Genomic DNA, 17,157 nt, shown 5'->3' with positions numbered 1-17,157 from the left:
TGAAGAAGGTGGTGATCAGCAAAGTTGTGTAAAAATATCTTCCATCTAACAGCGATGTGTATTGCGGGCACTGCAGAACTGCTAACCAACAAAATGGCCGCTATATTGGTTTCCCCTTGCTGGCGACAGTTCGGAGAAGCGTATTAAAATGAGTTACTATGCGCGTATTTGACACCAATAGCTACTTCCTGTCTCCAGCTGTGGGAGCCATTTTATTGTGGACATTTGTATTATCATAGTTGACATCTAGTCTCCGGGAAAATGAACGCCATTCAAAATCTTTTAACACTTACGGAGCGTCTTGAAAAGCTGTTGTCATATTAGCGTGCGGTAGCGTTATGTGCTCGCTCAGCTCATTTGTCGGTTGATGCTGTGGCTTCAACCCGGCGGTAACGGTGCTAGTGCGGTATTATAGTTAACTGGTAACACTTTATCATCATCTCCGCTGTCGGGAATGAGCTATGAACAGCGGCGAGGATGGGACCGGGGCCGCGGGGGCCGAGGCCGGGGCAGGGGCTTTTCATCCCACCATGAAGGAGGCTCTTCCAGGGAGAGTGATGGAGGTGGGAGGGAGAGGCCGCCGCCTCACCTGCGGGGCCGGGAGATAGGCCTGTGGTATGCACGGAGGCAAGGCGGCCAGAGGAGTAAGGACAAAGAGAGGATGGAGGTAGGCCTTACTACCTGCTGGGTTCAGCATGATCCACAGCTGTCACAACCAGCTCTGGAGTACCATCATTCGTATGTTCATAGTATTGACAAGAGCAATTCAGCAACACAAATTATCTATCTGTCTCCTTCATATAATGATAGTAATCTTACTAACGTGATTGGACACATTAGATCACAAGACCGTGCATCATTTCCCAGTGTCACCGCACTCCTGAGCTACTTCCAGCTGTCACACTACCATCTGTAAACCTCACAACTGTAACCAACAGCAACACTCGCAGATACCCTACTCACAGAAATGTGGCACATTCCCGCCTCCCTGACAGCGGAACATCCCCACCTTCCTCACACCGGCACACCCTGCATCCCTGACAGCGGCACACCCCTGCCTCACTGACAGCAGAACATCCCCGCCTTCCTCACACCGGCACACCCCTGCCTCCCTGACAGCGGCACACCCCTGCCTCCTTGACAGCGGCACACCCCTGCCTCCCTGACAGCGGCACACCCCTGCCTCCCTGACAGCGGCAAACCCCTGCCTCCCTGACAGCGGAAAACCCCTGCCTCCCTGACAGCGGCACACGCCTGACTCACTGACAGGCATACATTTCTGACAGAAAAAAATCATCTTTTTTATTCACTTATACTGTTATTCTGTTACATGTTTATTCACTGAAAATAATTCAAATTAAACAGCCATTTCTTTTTTTTTTTTAATTCTTTATTTGTACATGGTTAAACCAGATAGACAAACAGTACATGGACATATGGGACAGGTGGTCATAAGACCCAACGTCCAGCAGAAACCACAATTTTAAAATAAACAGCGAGAATAATCAAAAGATGAACAATAGTACTCAAGTATGAAATTCGGGGAGGGACGGGGGGGGGGGGGGAGACCACAGTATAATGCAATCACAGTACATATCCTGGCAGTAGTGAGATCAGGAGAAAGAGGGAGAAGGAGGTCAAGGGAGAAACGAGAGAAGATAAGGATAAGGAAGAGAAAAGAGAAGAAGAGGAGGGAGGCGATGGAGGAGAAACAGTAGGAAATGCCCATGGGTCTACGGAAGGAACTAGGAGCAAGAGGGGGGAACGGCGATCTACGTTCAGCAGCGAGCCAGGGGGCCCAAACCTGCTCAAAAATGTGACCCCGGTCGTGGAGATAATATGTAATCTCCATTGACGCAATATGCCAAATTTTGGTTTTAAGAGACGGGAGAGAGGGCGGGGAGGGGTTCTTCCAGTTAAGAGCTATCAGCGATTTCGCCGCCGTTAGAATATGTGTAGCCAGTTTTTGGGAGAATTTATTAAGCATCGGGGGAGGGTAACACAGCAAAAAGATCCAGGGATTCTTCAGCACGGGGGATTCCAGAAGCGAGTTAAGGAGGGAGTGGACTAGATTCCAGAAGGAAACGATGGACGGGCAGGTCCACCATATGTGTAGCATAGTGCCTCTAGATCCGCAGTTCCTCCAGCAACTAGGGGAGGAAGACGGAAAGAGTTTGTTAAGTCTGTCAGGGGTGTAGTACCAACGGTAGTAAATTTTGTAGTCCGTCTCCTTAAAAGCAGTAGCAATAGAACATTTAGCAATCCCCAGTCTCGTCCTCCCAATCTTCGCTCTCTGGAGGAGGTCCAAGATCACGTTCCCATGCGAGTTCGTGGGGCCGGGAGGAGGGAAGGGAAGAATCTAGTAAAAGGGAGTAAAGTTGGGAGATTAAGCCTTTGGAGAGGTGAGAGTTAATGCATAAGCTTTCAAATGGGGTGAGGACTCGAAGCAAAGCGGATGAGGGCAGAGAGCCTAGGAAGTGGCGGATTTGTAGGAATTGGAAGGGATTAAGTGAGTACGAAGGGGTCTTCTGTTGGAGGTCAGGTAGGGACAGCCATTGACCCCGATCGGCAAAATTAGTCGTAAATTTGAAGCCTAGCGTTATCCATGTACGGAATCTCGTAATCGAGAATCCAGGAGGAAACATAGGGTTCTGCCAGATAGGGGTCAAGGGTGAGGGGGTAGTGGTAAGACCCATCTTCACGGAGAGGGAGTCCCAAATTTTAAGGTTAAATTTAATAGTGGGGAGGAGGTTGGGGGTCGGGAGGTAGAGGGCAGACCCCATAGGGGGGGTCAGGTCCGAGTGGTTAACGAGGGCAGCCTCGATATCCAACCAGGATACAGACCCCGGAGGAGCATAAGAGGTGACAATATGGGATAGGTGGGAGGCTAGGTAGTAGAGTTTGATATCAGGAAGACCTCTACCGCCAGCGTAGGTTGGCCGTTTCAGGGTGTTGGCGGCGATGCGGGGGTGGGGGGTCTGTGGTTCCAGATAAAAAGCACGGGGGCTCGTTGGATAGTGCGAAGAAAGGAGGCCGGGACTGCCACAGGGAGGGTCTGGAAAAGGTAAAGCCATTTGGAGACTATGGTCATTTTAACCGCTATGATCCTGCCCAGCCACGAAATGAAGAGACTGTTCCAGGATGTCAGGTCAGCGAGTGTTTTGGTGAGGAGGGGTGGAAAGTTTTCCCGGAAGAGAGAGTCGTAGCGGGAGGTCAAATAAATCCCCAAATATTTAATCTTTGTGGGCTGCCATTTAAAATTGAAGTTGGCGCAAAGGGATTCAGCCTCTCGGTGAGGGACATGAAGCAGCATAGCCTCGGATTTGTAATAATTGATCTTGTAGCCTGATATAGGGCTGTAAGAATGCAGGACTGAAAATAAATTTGGGAGTGAGATAAGGGGCTGGGTCAGAGAAAGTAGAATGTCGTCAGCGAAGAGGGAGATTTTAGGATCGATACGGCCTACTTGTATACCGTGTATATTTGGATGGGCTCTAATTTGAGAAGCGAGGGGCTCAATAATGAGGGCAAATATTAGCGGTGAGAGAGGGCATCCCTGACGTGTACCATTTGAAATGCGGCCCGGAGCAGACGGGACGCCATTGATTAAGACTGTGGCGGAGGGGGCGGAGTATAGTGCCAGGACACCAGTGAGAAAGTCACCAGACAAGCCATAGGCCTCCAGGGCGGCTCTCAGAAAACTCAAGGAGATCCGGTCGAAAGCTTTTTCAGCATCCAAGTAGAGCATGATAGCGGGGGATCCCCTGGAGTTCGAAATGTGTATAAGATCAATAGCACGTCTGGTGTTATCCCTCGCTTGGCGGCCCGGGATAAACCCCACCTGGTCGTAATGGACAAGGGAAGGGAGATACGGGTTACGGCGGTTGGCTAGGATTTTAGCGAAGATTTTCAAGTCCAGGTTCAAGAGAGATATAGGTCGGTAGCTAGCGCAGTTAAGGGTGTCTTTGCCTTCCTTAGGGATCACCACAATTCTAGCCTCCAACATCTCAGGAGGAAAGGAGTCGCCATGGACAATCCTATTAAACAGGGACTGAAGGTGGGGGGAGAGAAGATGTAAATGTTTTTTGTAGTAAAGAGCCGTGAACCCATCCGGGCCCGGGGATTTACCAATTTTTTGCATGAGTATAGTCTGGGCAATTTCTTCCACCGAGATCTCGCTGTTAAGATGGTCCATGGCGTCCTGAGGCAATCTAGGCAAGTTAGAAGCTGCAAGAAAGTGAGAGACTAGGTCTGAGTGGGGCAGAGAGGAAGAACCAGGTGAGGGGAGTGGAAGGTTGTACAAGTCAGCGTAGTAGGATTGGAAGGTAGCCCTAATGGCGGTGGGGTCATGAACAAGCTGATTGAGAGAGTTTCTGATAGAAATAATATTAGTTTTGGCTCTCGTGGAACGGAGTCGTGCCGCTAGGATCTTGTCTGCCTTGTCTCCCTTCTCGTAAAAAGACTGGCAAAGCCATTTGAGACGTTTGGCCACCCGTCTGGAGAGAAGGAGATCAAGTTCTGCTTTGACGGTACGGAGTTCAGACAAGACAGCCTGGTCGGAGGATGCTTTATGCTGGGTCTCGAGTGTGTGGAGTTTAATAGAGAGTTTGTTAAACTGGGTGAGGGACTGCCTTTTGGTTTTGGAGGCCAGGCTGATAATGTGCCCACGAAGAACTGCCTTGTGTGCCAGCCAGAGAGTGGACCTAGAAATGTCAGGGGAATCGTTCAGAGTAAAATAGTCAGAAATCTTGTCCCGAATATGGGAACGTTTCTCTGGGTTGTGAAGGAGGGAGTCGTTAAGACGCCATGTCATGGGGCGGGGGCGTGAGAGCAGACCCGAGAGGTCGGAAGAGATAGGGGCATGATCAGACCAGATCAATGGGTGTATATGGGCAACGTGGAGATTCAGGTCGAGATCATGGCTGAGCAGGACCATATCAATGCGGGAGTAGGAATTATGAGGAGCAGAATAAAGGTATAGTCACGAGCAGAGGGGTCTTTTATCCTCCAGGAGTCATAGAGAAGCTGGGATCGCATGAGACGGAGGAGGGATCTAGAGCGGTGGGAGTCCGTCGGGGAAGCAGTGGGGAGAGAGGGAAAGCGGTCTATCTTAGGATCTAAAACAGAGTTAAAGTCCCCAGCAAGTATGAGGTCGCCTTGCCGGACTCGAGTAAGGAGAGTATCTAGCTTTGCAAAGAATAGTTCCTGTCATTGGTTAGGGGCATAGACGTTGGCTAGGGTGCATAGTTTGTTATTAAGTTTCCCAACTAAAACAAGAAACCGGCCATCCTTGTCGGCATGGGAATCTAGAAGCTCAAAGGTGAGGTGGCGGGCAAATAAAATCGCGACCCCCCGTTTCTTGGCTGAATGATCACAGGCATGGAAAGAATCAGGGTATGGTCTACATTGCAGCGTAGGGTGGGAGTTATGTAGGAAGTGAGTCTCCTGGAGAAAGACCAGGTCGCCCTTATGGAGTTTAAGGGAGGCAAAGAGCTTACCTCTCTTTTGAGGGCTATTCAAGCCCTTCACATTAAAGGAGAGTACCCGGAGACCCATGGGCAAGCAACAAAGAGGTAGGCTGAGTAGAAGGAGTGTATAAGACTGAAAGTAGGGGAAGGAAGAAGAGAGATAGAGAAGAAGGATACAAAGTGGGAGACAACGTGGTCAGAGAGGAGGGAGGAAGGAAAGGAAACCGGGAGGGATGGGAGGGTAGTTGGTCATCCGGCAATAGGGGCCAGGACCGGTAGTGCTGACAGGGGGAAGGGATACTAGGTGTTGGGAGGGCACCTAGGTCAGCAAGAGGGCTCAAAGCCCGAAGGGGGCGCGGCATGGGATCCAGATGATGGATCACAAACCACGTAGCAATGGGTAGGAGGCAAACCTCCCTTGGGGGGACCCGAGGGAAAAGGCTGGAAAGGAAGCAGGAACAAAGAACAGATGGAGCGCCAGCTCCAGAAAGAAAGGGAGGAGCAGGGGGTAGAGAAAAAGGGTCTGGGACTCCAGGTCGACAACAAAAAGGTCGACACAGCTTCGGTCGACGCCAGTTGGTTGACACACCTTAGGTCGACATGGACAAAAGGTCGACATGGACAAAAGGTCGACAGGAACAAGGTCGACATGGAAAAAGGTCGACATGAGTTTTTAATGTTTTTTTGGTGTCGTTTTCTTCGTAGTGTGACCGGGAACCCCAATTAGTGCACCGCGTCCCCTCGCATGGCTCGCTTCGCTCGCCATGCTTCGGGCATGGTGCCTTCGCTCGGCACAGATTACCATTCCAATCGTAGTCCACGTGGATCGTTAAGTATGAAAAGGTTCCAAAAAAGAAAAAAATTGTGAAAAACTCATGTCGACCTTGTTCCTGTCGACCGTTTGTCCATGTTGACATTTTGTTCATGTCGACATAAGGCGTGTCGCCCAATTGGCGTCGACCTAAGGTGTGTCGACCTTTTTGTTGTCGACCTGGAGTCCGGATACAGAGAAAAAACAGATGATCACTTTTTAGCATATTAACATGTTAACATTTTAACACTTTAACAAGGGGTAACAATCAAAACAGTCGAGGATCAACTAAGGGGTCGGGAAATCAGGATGCGGGAGATCTAAAGTGAAACAGCTCCCCGGCTAGGGGAGTACGACCAGGAAAAGTCGAGGCAATTATAAAGAGGAGGCATTAAATCAGGGAACTAGAAGTCCATCAGGGAACTGGAGGTGGAGCTGGAGAGGCCGCAGAAGCTGGGACCGTAAACCACTCAGATCGGGGAGGCTGAGGCGAGGTCCGCTGTGTCCGCGGTGGCAGGCGTTGAGTAGAAATATCCTGCTCAGCGGTGTGGATACCCAGCTTGGAGAGCAGCGTTTGAGCCTCGGATAGGTTCCTGGCCGTGAGCAGCTTCCCTTGGTGCCAGACCAGGATACGGAAAGGGAAGCCCCAGCAGTATTTAACATTGTGACGGGAGAGCAGGGAAGTGACGGGTTTAAAGTCTCTACGTTTGGCCAGGGTGAGCGGGGATAAGTCCTGGAAGATCTGCAGGGGGGCATTCTTTCGCAGTGAAGTAGTGCAGTCGGAGGATGACATCCCTGGGCTGGGAGGAGTCCTGGGAGCGAGGCCGGAGGGCTCGATGCGCACGATCCAGGAGAAGATGATGTTCAGGGGTGTCAGGTGATAGGTGGGCAAAGAGGCGCTTAAGGTAAAGGTCAAGGTGGGCCGCCTCGACCTCCTCATGGATTCCCCGAATCCTCAGGTTATTTCTCCTCGCCCTATTGTCCTGGTCTTCATGCTCCTCCCGCAATTGGGCTACATCTTGGCGGAGTTGATGGAAGTTGGTCTCGACCGCTTGTTGGAACGACACCACCTCTTCCACCCGTCGTTCAAGTTGATCCGTTCTGGAGCCGATGTCGGCAATATCGGATTTCAGGGAGTGGAGAGCCTGAACAGAGGTTTTAACATCCCGCATCTCCTTAAGGAGGGAGAGGAAGTCCCTGCGGGTAAGGGGTGTGAGATCGTCGTCTTCGGCCTCAGAGTCGGAGGGACCATGGAGGGGTTCAGGAGCATCGGGCCTGTTCTTGGCCGGGGTTCTCTTTCTAGTAAGGAATGTTGTGAGGTCGGACCCCTGTGACTTTTTGACGCCCCTGGGCATCGTGAACATATGAGAAAGGGGGTGGACAGCAGGGTGGGAGGTAGAGAAGGCGCTCCAGCAGTAAGGCTCAGGACCAGGGGGGGTAAGGCGGGGGCTCTAGAGGAGGATCATGACGTGGCCAGCCGAGCAAGGCGGGTGGGACAGGGTTGGGGAGCTTCGGCAGAGAGGAGGGTCCACGTGGTCCCGGAGAGGAGCCAGACAGTCAGAGGCTGCAGGGGACAGGGCACTCTGGGGGTCCACCTTCGTCCAGGAACTGCAGGGATGAGACCCGGACACGGACCAGCCAGTGACCGGGGCAGCACCAGGACCACTGAAGCCCGTCCCCAGTCAGGCCCCCTAGAAGATAGTGTGCGGCGCCGGAAACCGGCGTTTATGACGCTTCTCCAAAAGCCTCTCCCTCCCCGGGCGGCCAGCAGACGGCGTGAAGCCTGGTAAGCTGGAGACTGCACTGTAGCTCCGGGAGACCAGAGGCCCCTAACAATTAGCAGAGCCCAGGGCAAACAGGACACCTCTCCCCAGCAGTCAGGTCACACTCAGCTGTTAGTGTGGAGTATCTGGGGCCCAAGTCATGCAAATAGAGGTCTGGAGTGTGTCCCTAGTAGACGTCGGGTAATTCTCAGTGGGGCACCTCACCTCGGGTCCCTCCCGGAGGAAGGGAAGATGGCCGCCGGCACCAGCCGGAGGTCTTCACAGGGGAGCCGTGACCCGCTCCACAGAGCGCCGAGCAGCTTCCCAGATCCTGGGAGGGGTAGTCAGGCCGGCTCCCGTCCCGCCAGCGGCGCCGAGGATAGAACAAAGGAGGTCCCGCTGCCGTAGCGGCACTTCCGGTGCCGCGGGAGAGATCCGGCAATCGAGGTCCCGGCTTGAGAAGGTGGACAGGCCACAACCCGCAGGGACCGATCTAACAGTCCCCCGGCTCCGTGACCTGTCACACCGTATGTCCGGGGCTTAGGCTGGCCGGGAGAAGCGGAACAGGACCGTCGGGCACCCCAGGTAAGGTAGTTTTTTTCCCCTTACTGCAGGAGCTCCTATGCAGCGTGTCCTCCCCGTGTGCTTGCTAAGCCACGCCCCCTCGTCACTTAAACAGCCATTTCTAAATTATTTTTCCACCTATTCTGTATCTGCTTCACCCTATTTCATCACAAGAGGATCCTGGTTGTGCGGTCGCGCTCTGATATATGCACGTCACACATAAGATCGATCTGTCTATCTATCTATCTATCTATCTTGAAGATTGCCTATTAGAAAATATGAATTTGAAACCGCTACATTTCTAGCAGGTTTTGGGGTGACTTCAATTAGTCATGGTAATTTACCGTGGGCTAATTGATCTCCCATGGCTATTCAATTAGTCCCCAAAGGCAGCCCTCAGGCTGCACTTAATGGGAATTTGTTTGGGCCTGGGCAGACATGAAAAGAAATCCGTGCTAGATAGCATATTTTCAGGTGCATGAACCATGTTAGCACATTGGTCTGAGAACTTTTCCCGGATTCTATGTATAAAGCTGGGTACACACTAGGTAACGTGTGTACCCAGCGGTGTCGTCAGGAGGGGGGCAGGAATCAGTAAGTGCGTACACACTTGCTGATGCCGCCAGTGCTGAGCGTCCGGGGGAGGGGAGGGGGGGGGCATGCTGCATTCCGTTGTGGCTGGTTGTGCCTTGTAAATGTTTGCTGCTTTAAAAAAACGTACGAGTTCGGCTGGAGTCTCAGACCACGGGACGTCTCGCAAGCCATTACATCTGGCCCAAAGTGAGCATTCTATTTTTTTCAATGTATTCGCCAGAGGAGCCTGCGCAAAGATTCATGCGCTGAAAACACTTGGTGAAGCAGCTGGACTAGTCCGAAGCAGGTACGTCTTGTACATGCTGGCTGAAGTTCGCCAATGCAGCTTCTGGTGACTCAAAACTAATCCCACACATTTTGAGCTTGGTTTGTGGGCACACGAAGAAGTCCCAGGGGGCGAGGTATGGATTGTATGGCTGATGACCAAGCTCCTAGGTGCGTTCATGGGCCAGAAATCCACCACTTTTTGGACAGTGCTTGGAAATGGCTTCCAGCACTTGCAGCATGCATTGGTTGGCGTACCAGTCCCCAGTGATGAGGCGCTGCTACACAAGTGGTTTGGTAGCTACGTGACCTCTCTTGTCACAAAAACAGTCACCATGCGCTGGGCCACGCTACGCTCACGTCGGAACGTCTGTGGCAGCGTACCTCCAACTGGGATCCATTGGGTCGCCTGTTGTTTGGTCTCTGGGTCGAAACTTTAGATCCAGGATTCATCGCCACTGATGATCTCCCAGACAATTTGAGCAACCAGCATTAAACCTGGCCACCATGTTGCGGCACCAAGTCAACCGAGCCTCCTTCTGCTCTTGAGTCAGCTGATGGGGCACCCAGCATGCACAAACCTTGCTCAGGCCAAGCTTTTTGTGGAGTATCAAACGGATGGATCCCAATGTGATGCCTATCTCCTCTAACTGGGCCGCGGTCATACTGGCACCCACCTCTACTATAGCCTGCACAGGTTGGCTTCAGTGCTCCTCGTCTTCCAGGGACCTCTCCTGCGCTGAAATTCTGCAAAACACTCAAACACAGTGGTTTGGGACAGTGCTTCCTCCCCAAAAGCAGCTCACAGTCTGTCAATACTCTCCTGTTGTCCAAGATCACTCTTGTAGTCGTAGAAGATCATGGTTCTCCAGTGGTCTCTGCTGATCTCCATAACGAGTTTGTGAAGGAAGTGAACTGCTGACTCTGGTGTGCAGTGCTGCCTATATACAGTTCTGTACCTTGACATTACAGTTGGCGATTACTGGTCACATCCAGACAGTCAGATTGTGTCTACTATACCTATGCATTGCACACCCAGAAACTTATTGCACACCCCTTGTATAACATCTATTATTTAGAAATAATTTTTCTCCTTTTTTAATAAAGTTATAGATATTTATTAAATGTACTGACAGGCAATACATCTGACAGTGTATGTATTATTGATTGTTCCTATGCAAAACATGATACATTGTAATGTTTTAATTTAGCAATGTGAACATTATTTCTAGAGAGCTGTTGTACGGATGGATGAATCCAGAGAGCAGCAGATCACACGACTCCTGAAGTCTGCACAGACTCAAAATAAAAATGTGAAGCAGACATTCTCAGATGAACTGTCCTGGTGGGACGCTGAGAATGAAAGGTACGTTTATACTCCTGTTTTTATGGTTATAGTGAAGCTGCATCTTTGTTCTTCACCAATACATTTAAAATATCTTATAACTAAGTGATGAGAGATTTTAAACATTTGCCCTTCTAAAGCTAGATACACAATTGACATGATTTTTTCTTTATTCTGCTGAAATGATCCAGAGAACATCCAATTTCCTGTATACACATTACACAATTATTGTTTCTATATGAACAATACATTTCCCTAAAGATCATTCAGGTGATATTTTCTTACACATGCAGTTCATTAGACTATGGGGGAGAATTCAGTTAGATGTGGTAAATTGCCATGGGCTAAGTGAGCTGCAAGGGCTATTCAGTTCCAACCCATGGCAGCCCGCAGGCTGAGTAGACATGAACAGAAATCTGTATTACATAGCCTGATCGCGGGTGCGGCGAGCGTGTTAATGCATAGGTCCGGATAATTATTCCAGACTCTGTGGGCTAATGCACTTTAGCCGTGTAATTTACTGGGTGGGAAAAGGGGCAATAATTGAATAGCCCCAGGTGTTAAATTCCCCTGGTAAATTTCTGGGGCTAATTGAATTCCTCTCATGTCTGTACACACTGCATTTGCATCATGACATCTGCTCGTCCTGCCCAATTATTACACAGTGTGTACCTTAGCTTATGTAAATCACATAGAAGAGGTTTAGGTTTGACATACAGATGTAGCCACCTTTATCTTGACTGGCTGAGGCGTTTGTCCCGATCGAGCATACGCAGCGTACCAGGGCGTAGGGAGGCGCGCCTAGTCACAGAGAGGCGTACCTAATCGCACGGAGGCAGAGAGAGCGTTTGGCGTTACCTTTACGTGTAATACCTGCGATCATCCACCAGATGTCGCCTTTTACAATCACCACTGCGCATGCGTGTGGTCTCACGTAAAATACAATACTGAAATATATAATAAGGACTACTTTACTAAGCGTCTCATTACGCTGCATACAGTAAATACTCATTACGCTGCATTTTTTAATACAGTAAATACTCATTATGCTGCATTATTTAATACAGTATATACGGTACAGACGCAAATAGTACAGCATACAGTATATGATCCATCTACAGTACTTTATGAATATGTGAGCGTCCAAGTCCTGCAGACAAAACAACATAAAACCAGTAGTGTACACTGTCGCAAATCGACGTGTTAGAAGTTCACTATTGCCTCTTGAGATTAGGAATTTTGTACAGTATGTTAGCGTCCTAATCCCATAGCCATTACAGCATAATCAAAACCAATGGCTTTATTCATCTGTCTGCGGCGAAGTGGTGAAGTGTTCCGCTTCCTATACTCAGAGTCCCGAGTTCGATTTCTAAAGTACGAATGCATGTTAGTTTTTTCCAGACACTTTATTATTTTTTTATTCACATAAACCAGGGCAAAGCTGCAGGAGCGGTTCTGTTAAGGTTCTATGCACCGTACAGTACACATACAATTCTGTAGCAGGTCAGACTCAATTGAAATGGTTACCACCTATGACTCCTTGCACCACGGAGGCCCTAGGCTACGGAGCAAGTAACAGTCCAGATTTTGCAGGCTATGGGGCAATGCTGAAGGAGCGTCACAATCCCCTAGCTAAAATACACAAAGGGGATAGGACTAAGCGAGGTATATGCACATAACGATACACTGCAAAGTTCCCCATGGTTTTAATTATGCCTTTTCTTTGAACACAGTATTTTCGACTGCCTCGCCCTACATCCATCCCACTTTCCCCTTCCCCCCTGGGAGCCTGCAATGTACATGCAGTAGACAGGGAGGGAGTTCCGATCAGGTTACAAGACGTGCAACAGTATACTACTGTATGTAGGAAAATCCCCCGCCCACTCTGATTTATGTGAAACCTGTGTGCACCCTTCCATTGAATGTATAACAAAGAAAAAAAATAATAATAAAGTGAATGTTACAGGAACACATTAAAAAAAGGTTGGCACTTCCTTCCCATTGGTGTTGGTTTATGCCTTAGGGGACTCGGACGCAAATACTTGTATTTGAAAAGCACGTATTTTCCACTGCCTCTCCCTACCCCCATTGCCCTTCCCCCCTGGGAGCCTGCACAGGTCATGCAGTGGACAGGGAGGGAGTTCAGGTCAGGTACAATACACAAATGCCGACAATCTACAGTACTGTGTTGCTCAGTTAGTTGCGTCGGAATACACTGGTTTATACTCATTACCGCTGTGTATTTGTATATAGCGGAATGAATCGCTGCTGCAGATTTACTTTGATTTATGTGAAACCTGTGTGCACCCTTTCATTGAATGTATAACAAAGAAAAACAAAAATAAAGTGAATGTCACGGGAACATATTATAAAAAAAAAAAGGTTGGCACTTTGGGACTCAAAGCTGGGACTCTCAGTGTGGGAGGTAAGAGCCTTCCTCGCTAGGTTGGTATGGAAGAGGAGACAATTAGCTACCAGAGGGTACCAACCCCAAGTTTCTGTGACCCCCACAAGGCTCATGGCAAGCGTCGGAACCCATGGTGGGTCTGAATTAACGGGCCCATTATAGTCTATGGGAAAATGGGTCCACTTTGCGTACTGATATCTCTGGTTCTGGGTGTCCCAGAGACTCGGGACTTGTACCATTTAAAAGAGGAGACTCTTGGCTTTCAGGGCAGACCAACGACTAGTTTATGTGACACTGGAAAGGGAAACAGTAAGCAACCGTGTATCGGGTCCCCTCCAGTTGTCCGCCTAGCTTGCACAGGATGCAGGGTTTCTGGCTAGATAGGAAATACTGTACAGAAATGCTAAGCATGGTAATTTGACATCCAGGAACATAGGGAGGAGTTTATCTCTCTCCATTATACTTAGAAAAATTACACTTGCCACTGTACGTTACAAGCTGTTCGTGCTAATTAGTACACTAGTAGAACATAGAGTACAGCGATACTCTGGACGGCAATTTGGCATCCATGAATTTAGGGAGGAGCTTTTATCTCTCTCCATTATGCTTAGAAAGATTACAATGGAGTGAGAATAAAGCTCCTCCCTAAGTTCGTGGATGCCAAATCACTGTACTTAGTATCTCTGTACAGTATGTTCTACTAGTGTACTAATTAGCACGAACATCTTGTAACGTACAGTGGCAAGTTTAATCTTTCTATGTATAATATAGAGAGATAAAAGCTCCTCCCTAGGTTCCTGGTTGCCAAATCACCGTCCTTAGTATCTCTGTATAGTATTTTCTATTAGGGTACTAATTAGCACGAACAGCTAATTAGTACCCTAATAGAACATACTGTACAGAGATACTAAGTACGGTGATTTGGCATCCGGGAACTTACTGAGGAGCTTTTATCTCTCTACATTATACATAGAAAGATCAAAACTGCCACTGTATGTTACAAGCTGCTCGTGCTAATTAGTACACTAGTAGAACATATTGTACAGAGATACTAAGTACAGTGATTTGGCATCCACAAACTTAGGGAGGAGCTTTAATCTCTCTCCATTGTAATCTTTCTAAGCATAATGGAGAGAGATAAAAGCTCCTCCCTAAATTCCTGGATGCCAAATTGCCGTCCAGAGTATCGCTGTACTCTATGTTCTACTAGTGTACTAATTAGCACGAACAGCTTGTAACGTACAGTGGCAAGTTTAATCTTTCTATGTATAATGGAGAGAGATAAAAGCTCCTCAGTAAGTTCCTGGATGCCACATCACTGTACTTAGTATCTCTGTACAGTATTTTCTATTAGGGTACTAATTAGCTGTTCGTGCTAATTAGTACCCTAATAGAAAATACTATACAGAGAAACTAAGGATGGTGATTTGGCAACCAGGAACTGAGGGAGGAGCTTTTATCTCTCTACATTATACATAGAAAGATCAAAACTGCCACTGTACGTTACAAGCTGCTCGTGCTAATTAGTACACTAGTAGAACATACTGTACAGAGATACTACAGACAGTGATTTGGCATCCAGGAACTTAGGGAAGAGCTTTATCTCTCTCCAATATACTTAGAAAGATTATAGTGGAGAGAGATAAAAGCTCCTCCCTAAGGTTCCTGGATGCCAAATCACTGTACTTAGTATCTCTGTACAGTATTTTCTACTAGTGTACTAATTAGCACGAACAGCTTGTAACGTACAGTGGCAAGTTTAATCTTTCTATGTATAATATAGAGAGATAAAAGCTTCTCCCTAAGTTCCTGGTTGCCAAGTATTTCTGTATAGTATTTTCCATTAGGGTACTAATTAGCACGAACCGCTATTTAGTACCCTAATAGAACATACTGTACATAGATACTAAGTACGGTGATTTGACATCTGGGAACTTACTGAGGAGCTTTTATCTCTCTTCATTATACAAAGAAAGATTAAACTTGCCACTGTACGTTACAAGCTGTTCGTGCTAATTAGTACACTAGTAGAACATACTGTACAGAGACACTAAGTACAGTGATTTGGCATCCATGAATTTAGGGAGGAGCTTTAATCTCTCTCCATTGTAATCTTTCTAAGCATAATGGAGAGAGATAAAAGCTCCTCCCTAAATTCCTGGATGCCAAATTGCCGTCCAGAGTATCGCTGTACTCTATGTTCTACTAGTGTACTAATTAGCACGAACAGCTTGTAACGTACAGTGTCAAGATTAATCTTTATATGTATAATGGAGAGATAAAAGCTCCTCACTAAGTTCCTAGATGCCAAATCACCATCCTTAGTATCTCTGTACAGTATGTTCTACTAGTGTACTAATAAGCACGAACAGCTTTTAACTGGATGTCAAATCACCGTACTTAGTATCTCTGCACAGTATGTTCTATTAGGGTACTAATTAGCACGGACAGCTTGTAACATACAGCGGCAAATTTAATCTTTCTATATATAATGGAGAGATATAAATGCTCCTCAGTAAGTTCCTGGATGCCAAATCACCGTACTTAGTATCTCTGTAGAGTATGTTCTATTAGGGTACTAATTAGCTGTTCGTGCTACTTAGTACCCTTATAGAAAATACTATACAGAGAAACTAAGGATGGTGATTTGGCAACCAGGAGCTTAGGGAGGAGCTTTTATCTCTCTACATTATACATAGAAAGATCAAACCTGCCACTGTATGTTACAAGCTGTTCGTGCTAATTAGTACACTAGTAGAACATACTGTACAGAGATACTAAGTACAGTGATTTGGCATCCACAAACTTAGGGAGGAGCTTTAATCTCTCTCCATTGTAATCTTTCTATGTTTAATGGAGAGAGATAGAAGCTCCTCCCTAAATTTCTGGGTGCCAAATTGCCGTCTTTAGTATCTCTGTACACTATGTTCTACTAGTGTACTAATTAGCACGAACAGCTTGTAACGTACAGCGGCAAGTTTAATCTTTCTATGTATAATATAGAGAGATAAAAGCTCCTTAGTAAGTGACTGGTTGCCAAATCACCGTCCTTAGTATCTCTGTATAGTATTTTCTATTAGGGTACTAATTAGCAAAAACAGCTAATTAGTACCCTAATAGAACATACTGTACAGAGATACTAAGGACGGTGATTTGGTATCCAGGAACTTACTGAGGAGCTTTTATCTCTCTCCATTATACATAGAAAGATTAAACTTGCCGCTGTATGTTACAAGCTGTTCGTGCTAATTAGTACCCTAATAGAACATACTGTACAGAGATACTAAGGACGGTGATTTGGCATCCAGTTAAAAGCTGTTCGTGCTAATTAGTACTCTAGTAGAACATACTGTACAGAGATACTAAGGACGGTGATTTGGCATCTAGGAACTTATGGAGGAGCTTTTATCTCTCCATTATACATAGAAAGATTAAACTTGCCACTGTACATTACAAGCTGTTCGTGCTAATTAGTACACTAGCAGAACATACTGGGGACTCGGACTCATACAGTACTTGCATTTCAAAAGCACGGTATTTTCCACCGCCTGCCACTAGCCCATCGACCTTCCCCCCTGGGAGCCTGCACAGGTCATGCAGTAGACAGGGAGGGAGTTATTCACATAAACCAGGGCAGAGCTGCAGATGCCGTTGTACTGTTAAGGTTCTATGCCCCATACGGTAAACATACAATTCTGTAGCAGGGCAGACTCAATTGAAATGGCTACCGCCTGTGCCTCCTTGCCCCATGGAGGCCCTCGGCTATGGAGCAAGTAACAGCACAGATTTTGTAGGTCACGGGGCAATGCTGAAGGAGCGTCGGAATCCCCTAGCTAAAATACACAGGGGCAATAGGGTTAAGCGAGGTCTATGCACATAATTCTACAAAACGGGGGTTCATGTGCCTTGGACATTTTGTCACTTTGTGATGTGATGGGGTC

At 47.7% G+C, this 17,157-nt stretch overlaps 1 protein-coding gene across 3 annotated transcripts in view; it reads left to right on the top strand.

Annotated features, from left to right (window-relative positions):
• Positions 1 to 261: 261 nt before the first annotated feature.
• DHX36 (DEAH-box helicase 36) overlaps positions 262 to 17,157 on the top strand; it is a 290,388-nt gene continuing 273,492 nt past the window's right edge. The window contains exons 1-2 of one of the 3 annotated variants that reach the window (XM_063916103.1): positions 262 to 667; positions 10,697 to 10,830. In XM_063916103.1, the coding sequence (XP_063772173.1) occupies positions 455 to 667; positions 10,697 to 10,830 (347 nt within the window). In that variant the 5' untranslated portion in view covers positions 262 to 454. The remainder of the gene's footprint in view (positions 668 to 10,696; positions 10,831 to 17,157) is intronic. The other 2 variants (XM_063916105.1, XM_063916102.1) reach the window with 2 other exon arrangements.

Source organism: Pseudophryne corroboree, chromosome 4, assembly GCF_028390025.1.
Source record: "Pseudophryne corroboree isolate aPseCor3 chromosome 4, aPseCor3.hap2, whole genome shotgun sequence".
Lineage (NCBI taxonomy): Eukaryota > Metazoa > Chordata > Amphibia > Anura > Myobatrachidae > Pseudophryne > Pseudophryne corroboree.
This window is presented reverse-complemented; position numbering and strand designations above follow the sequence as displayed.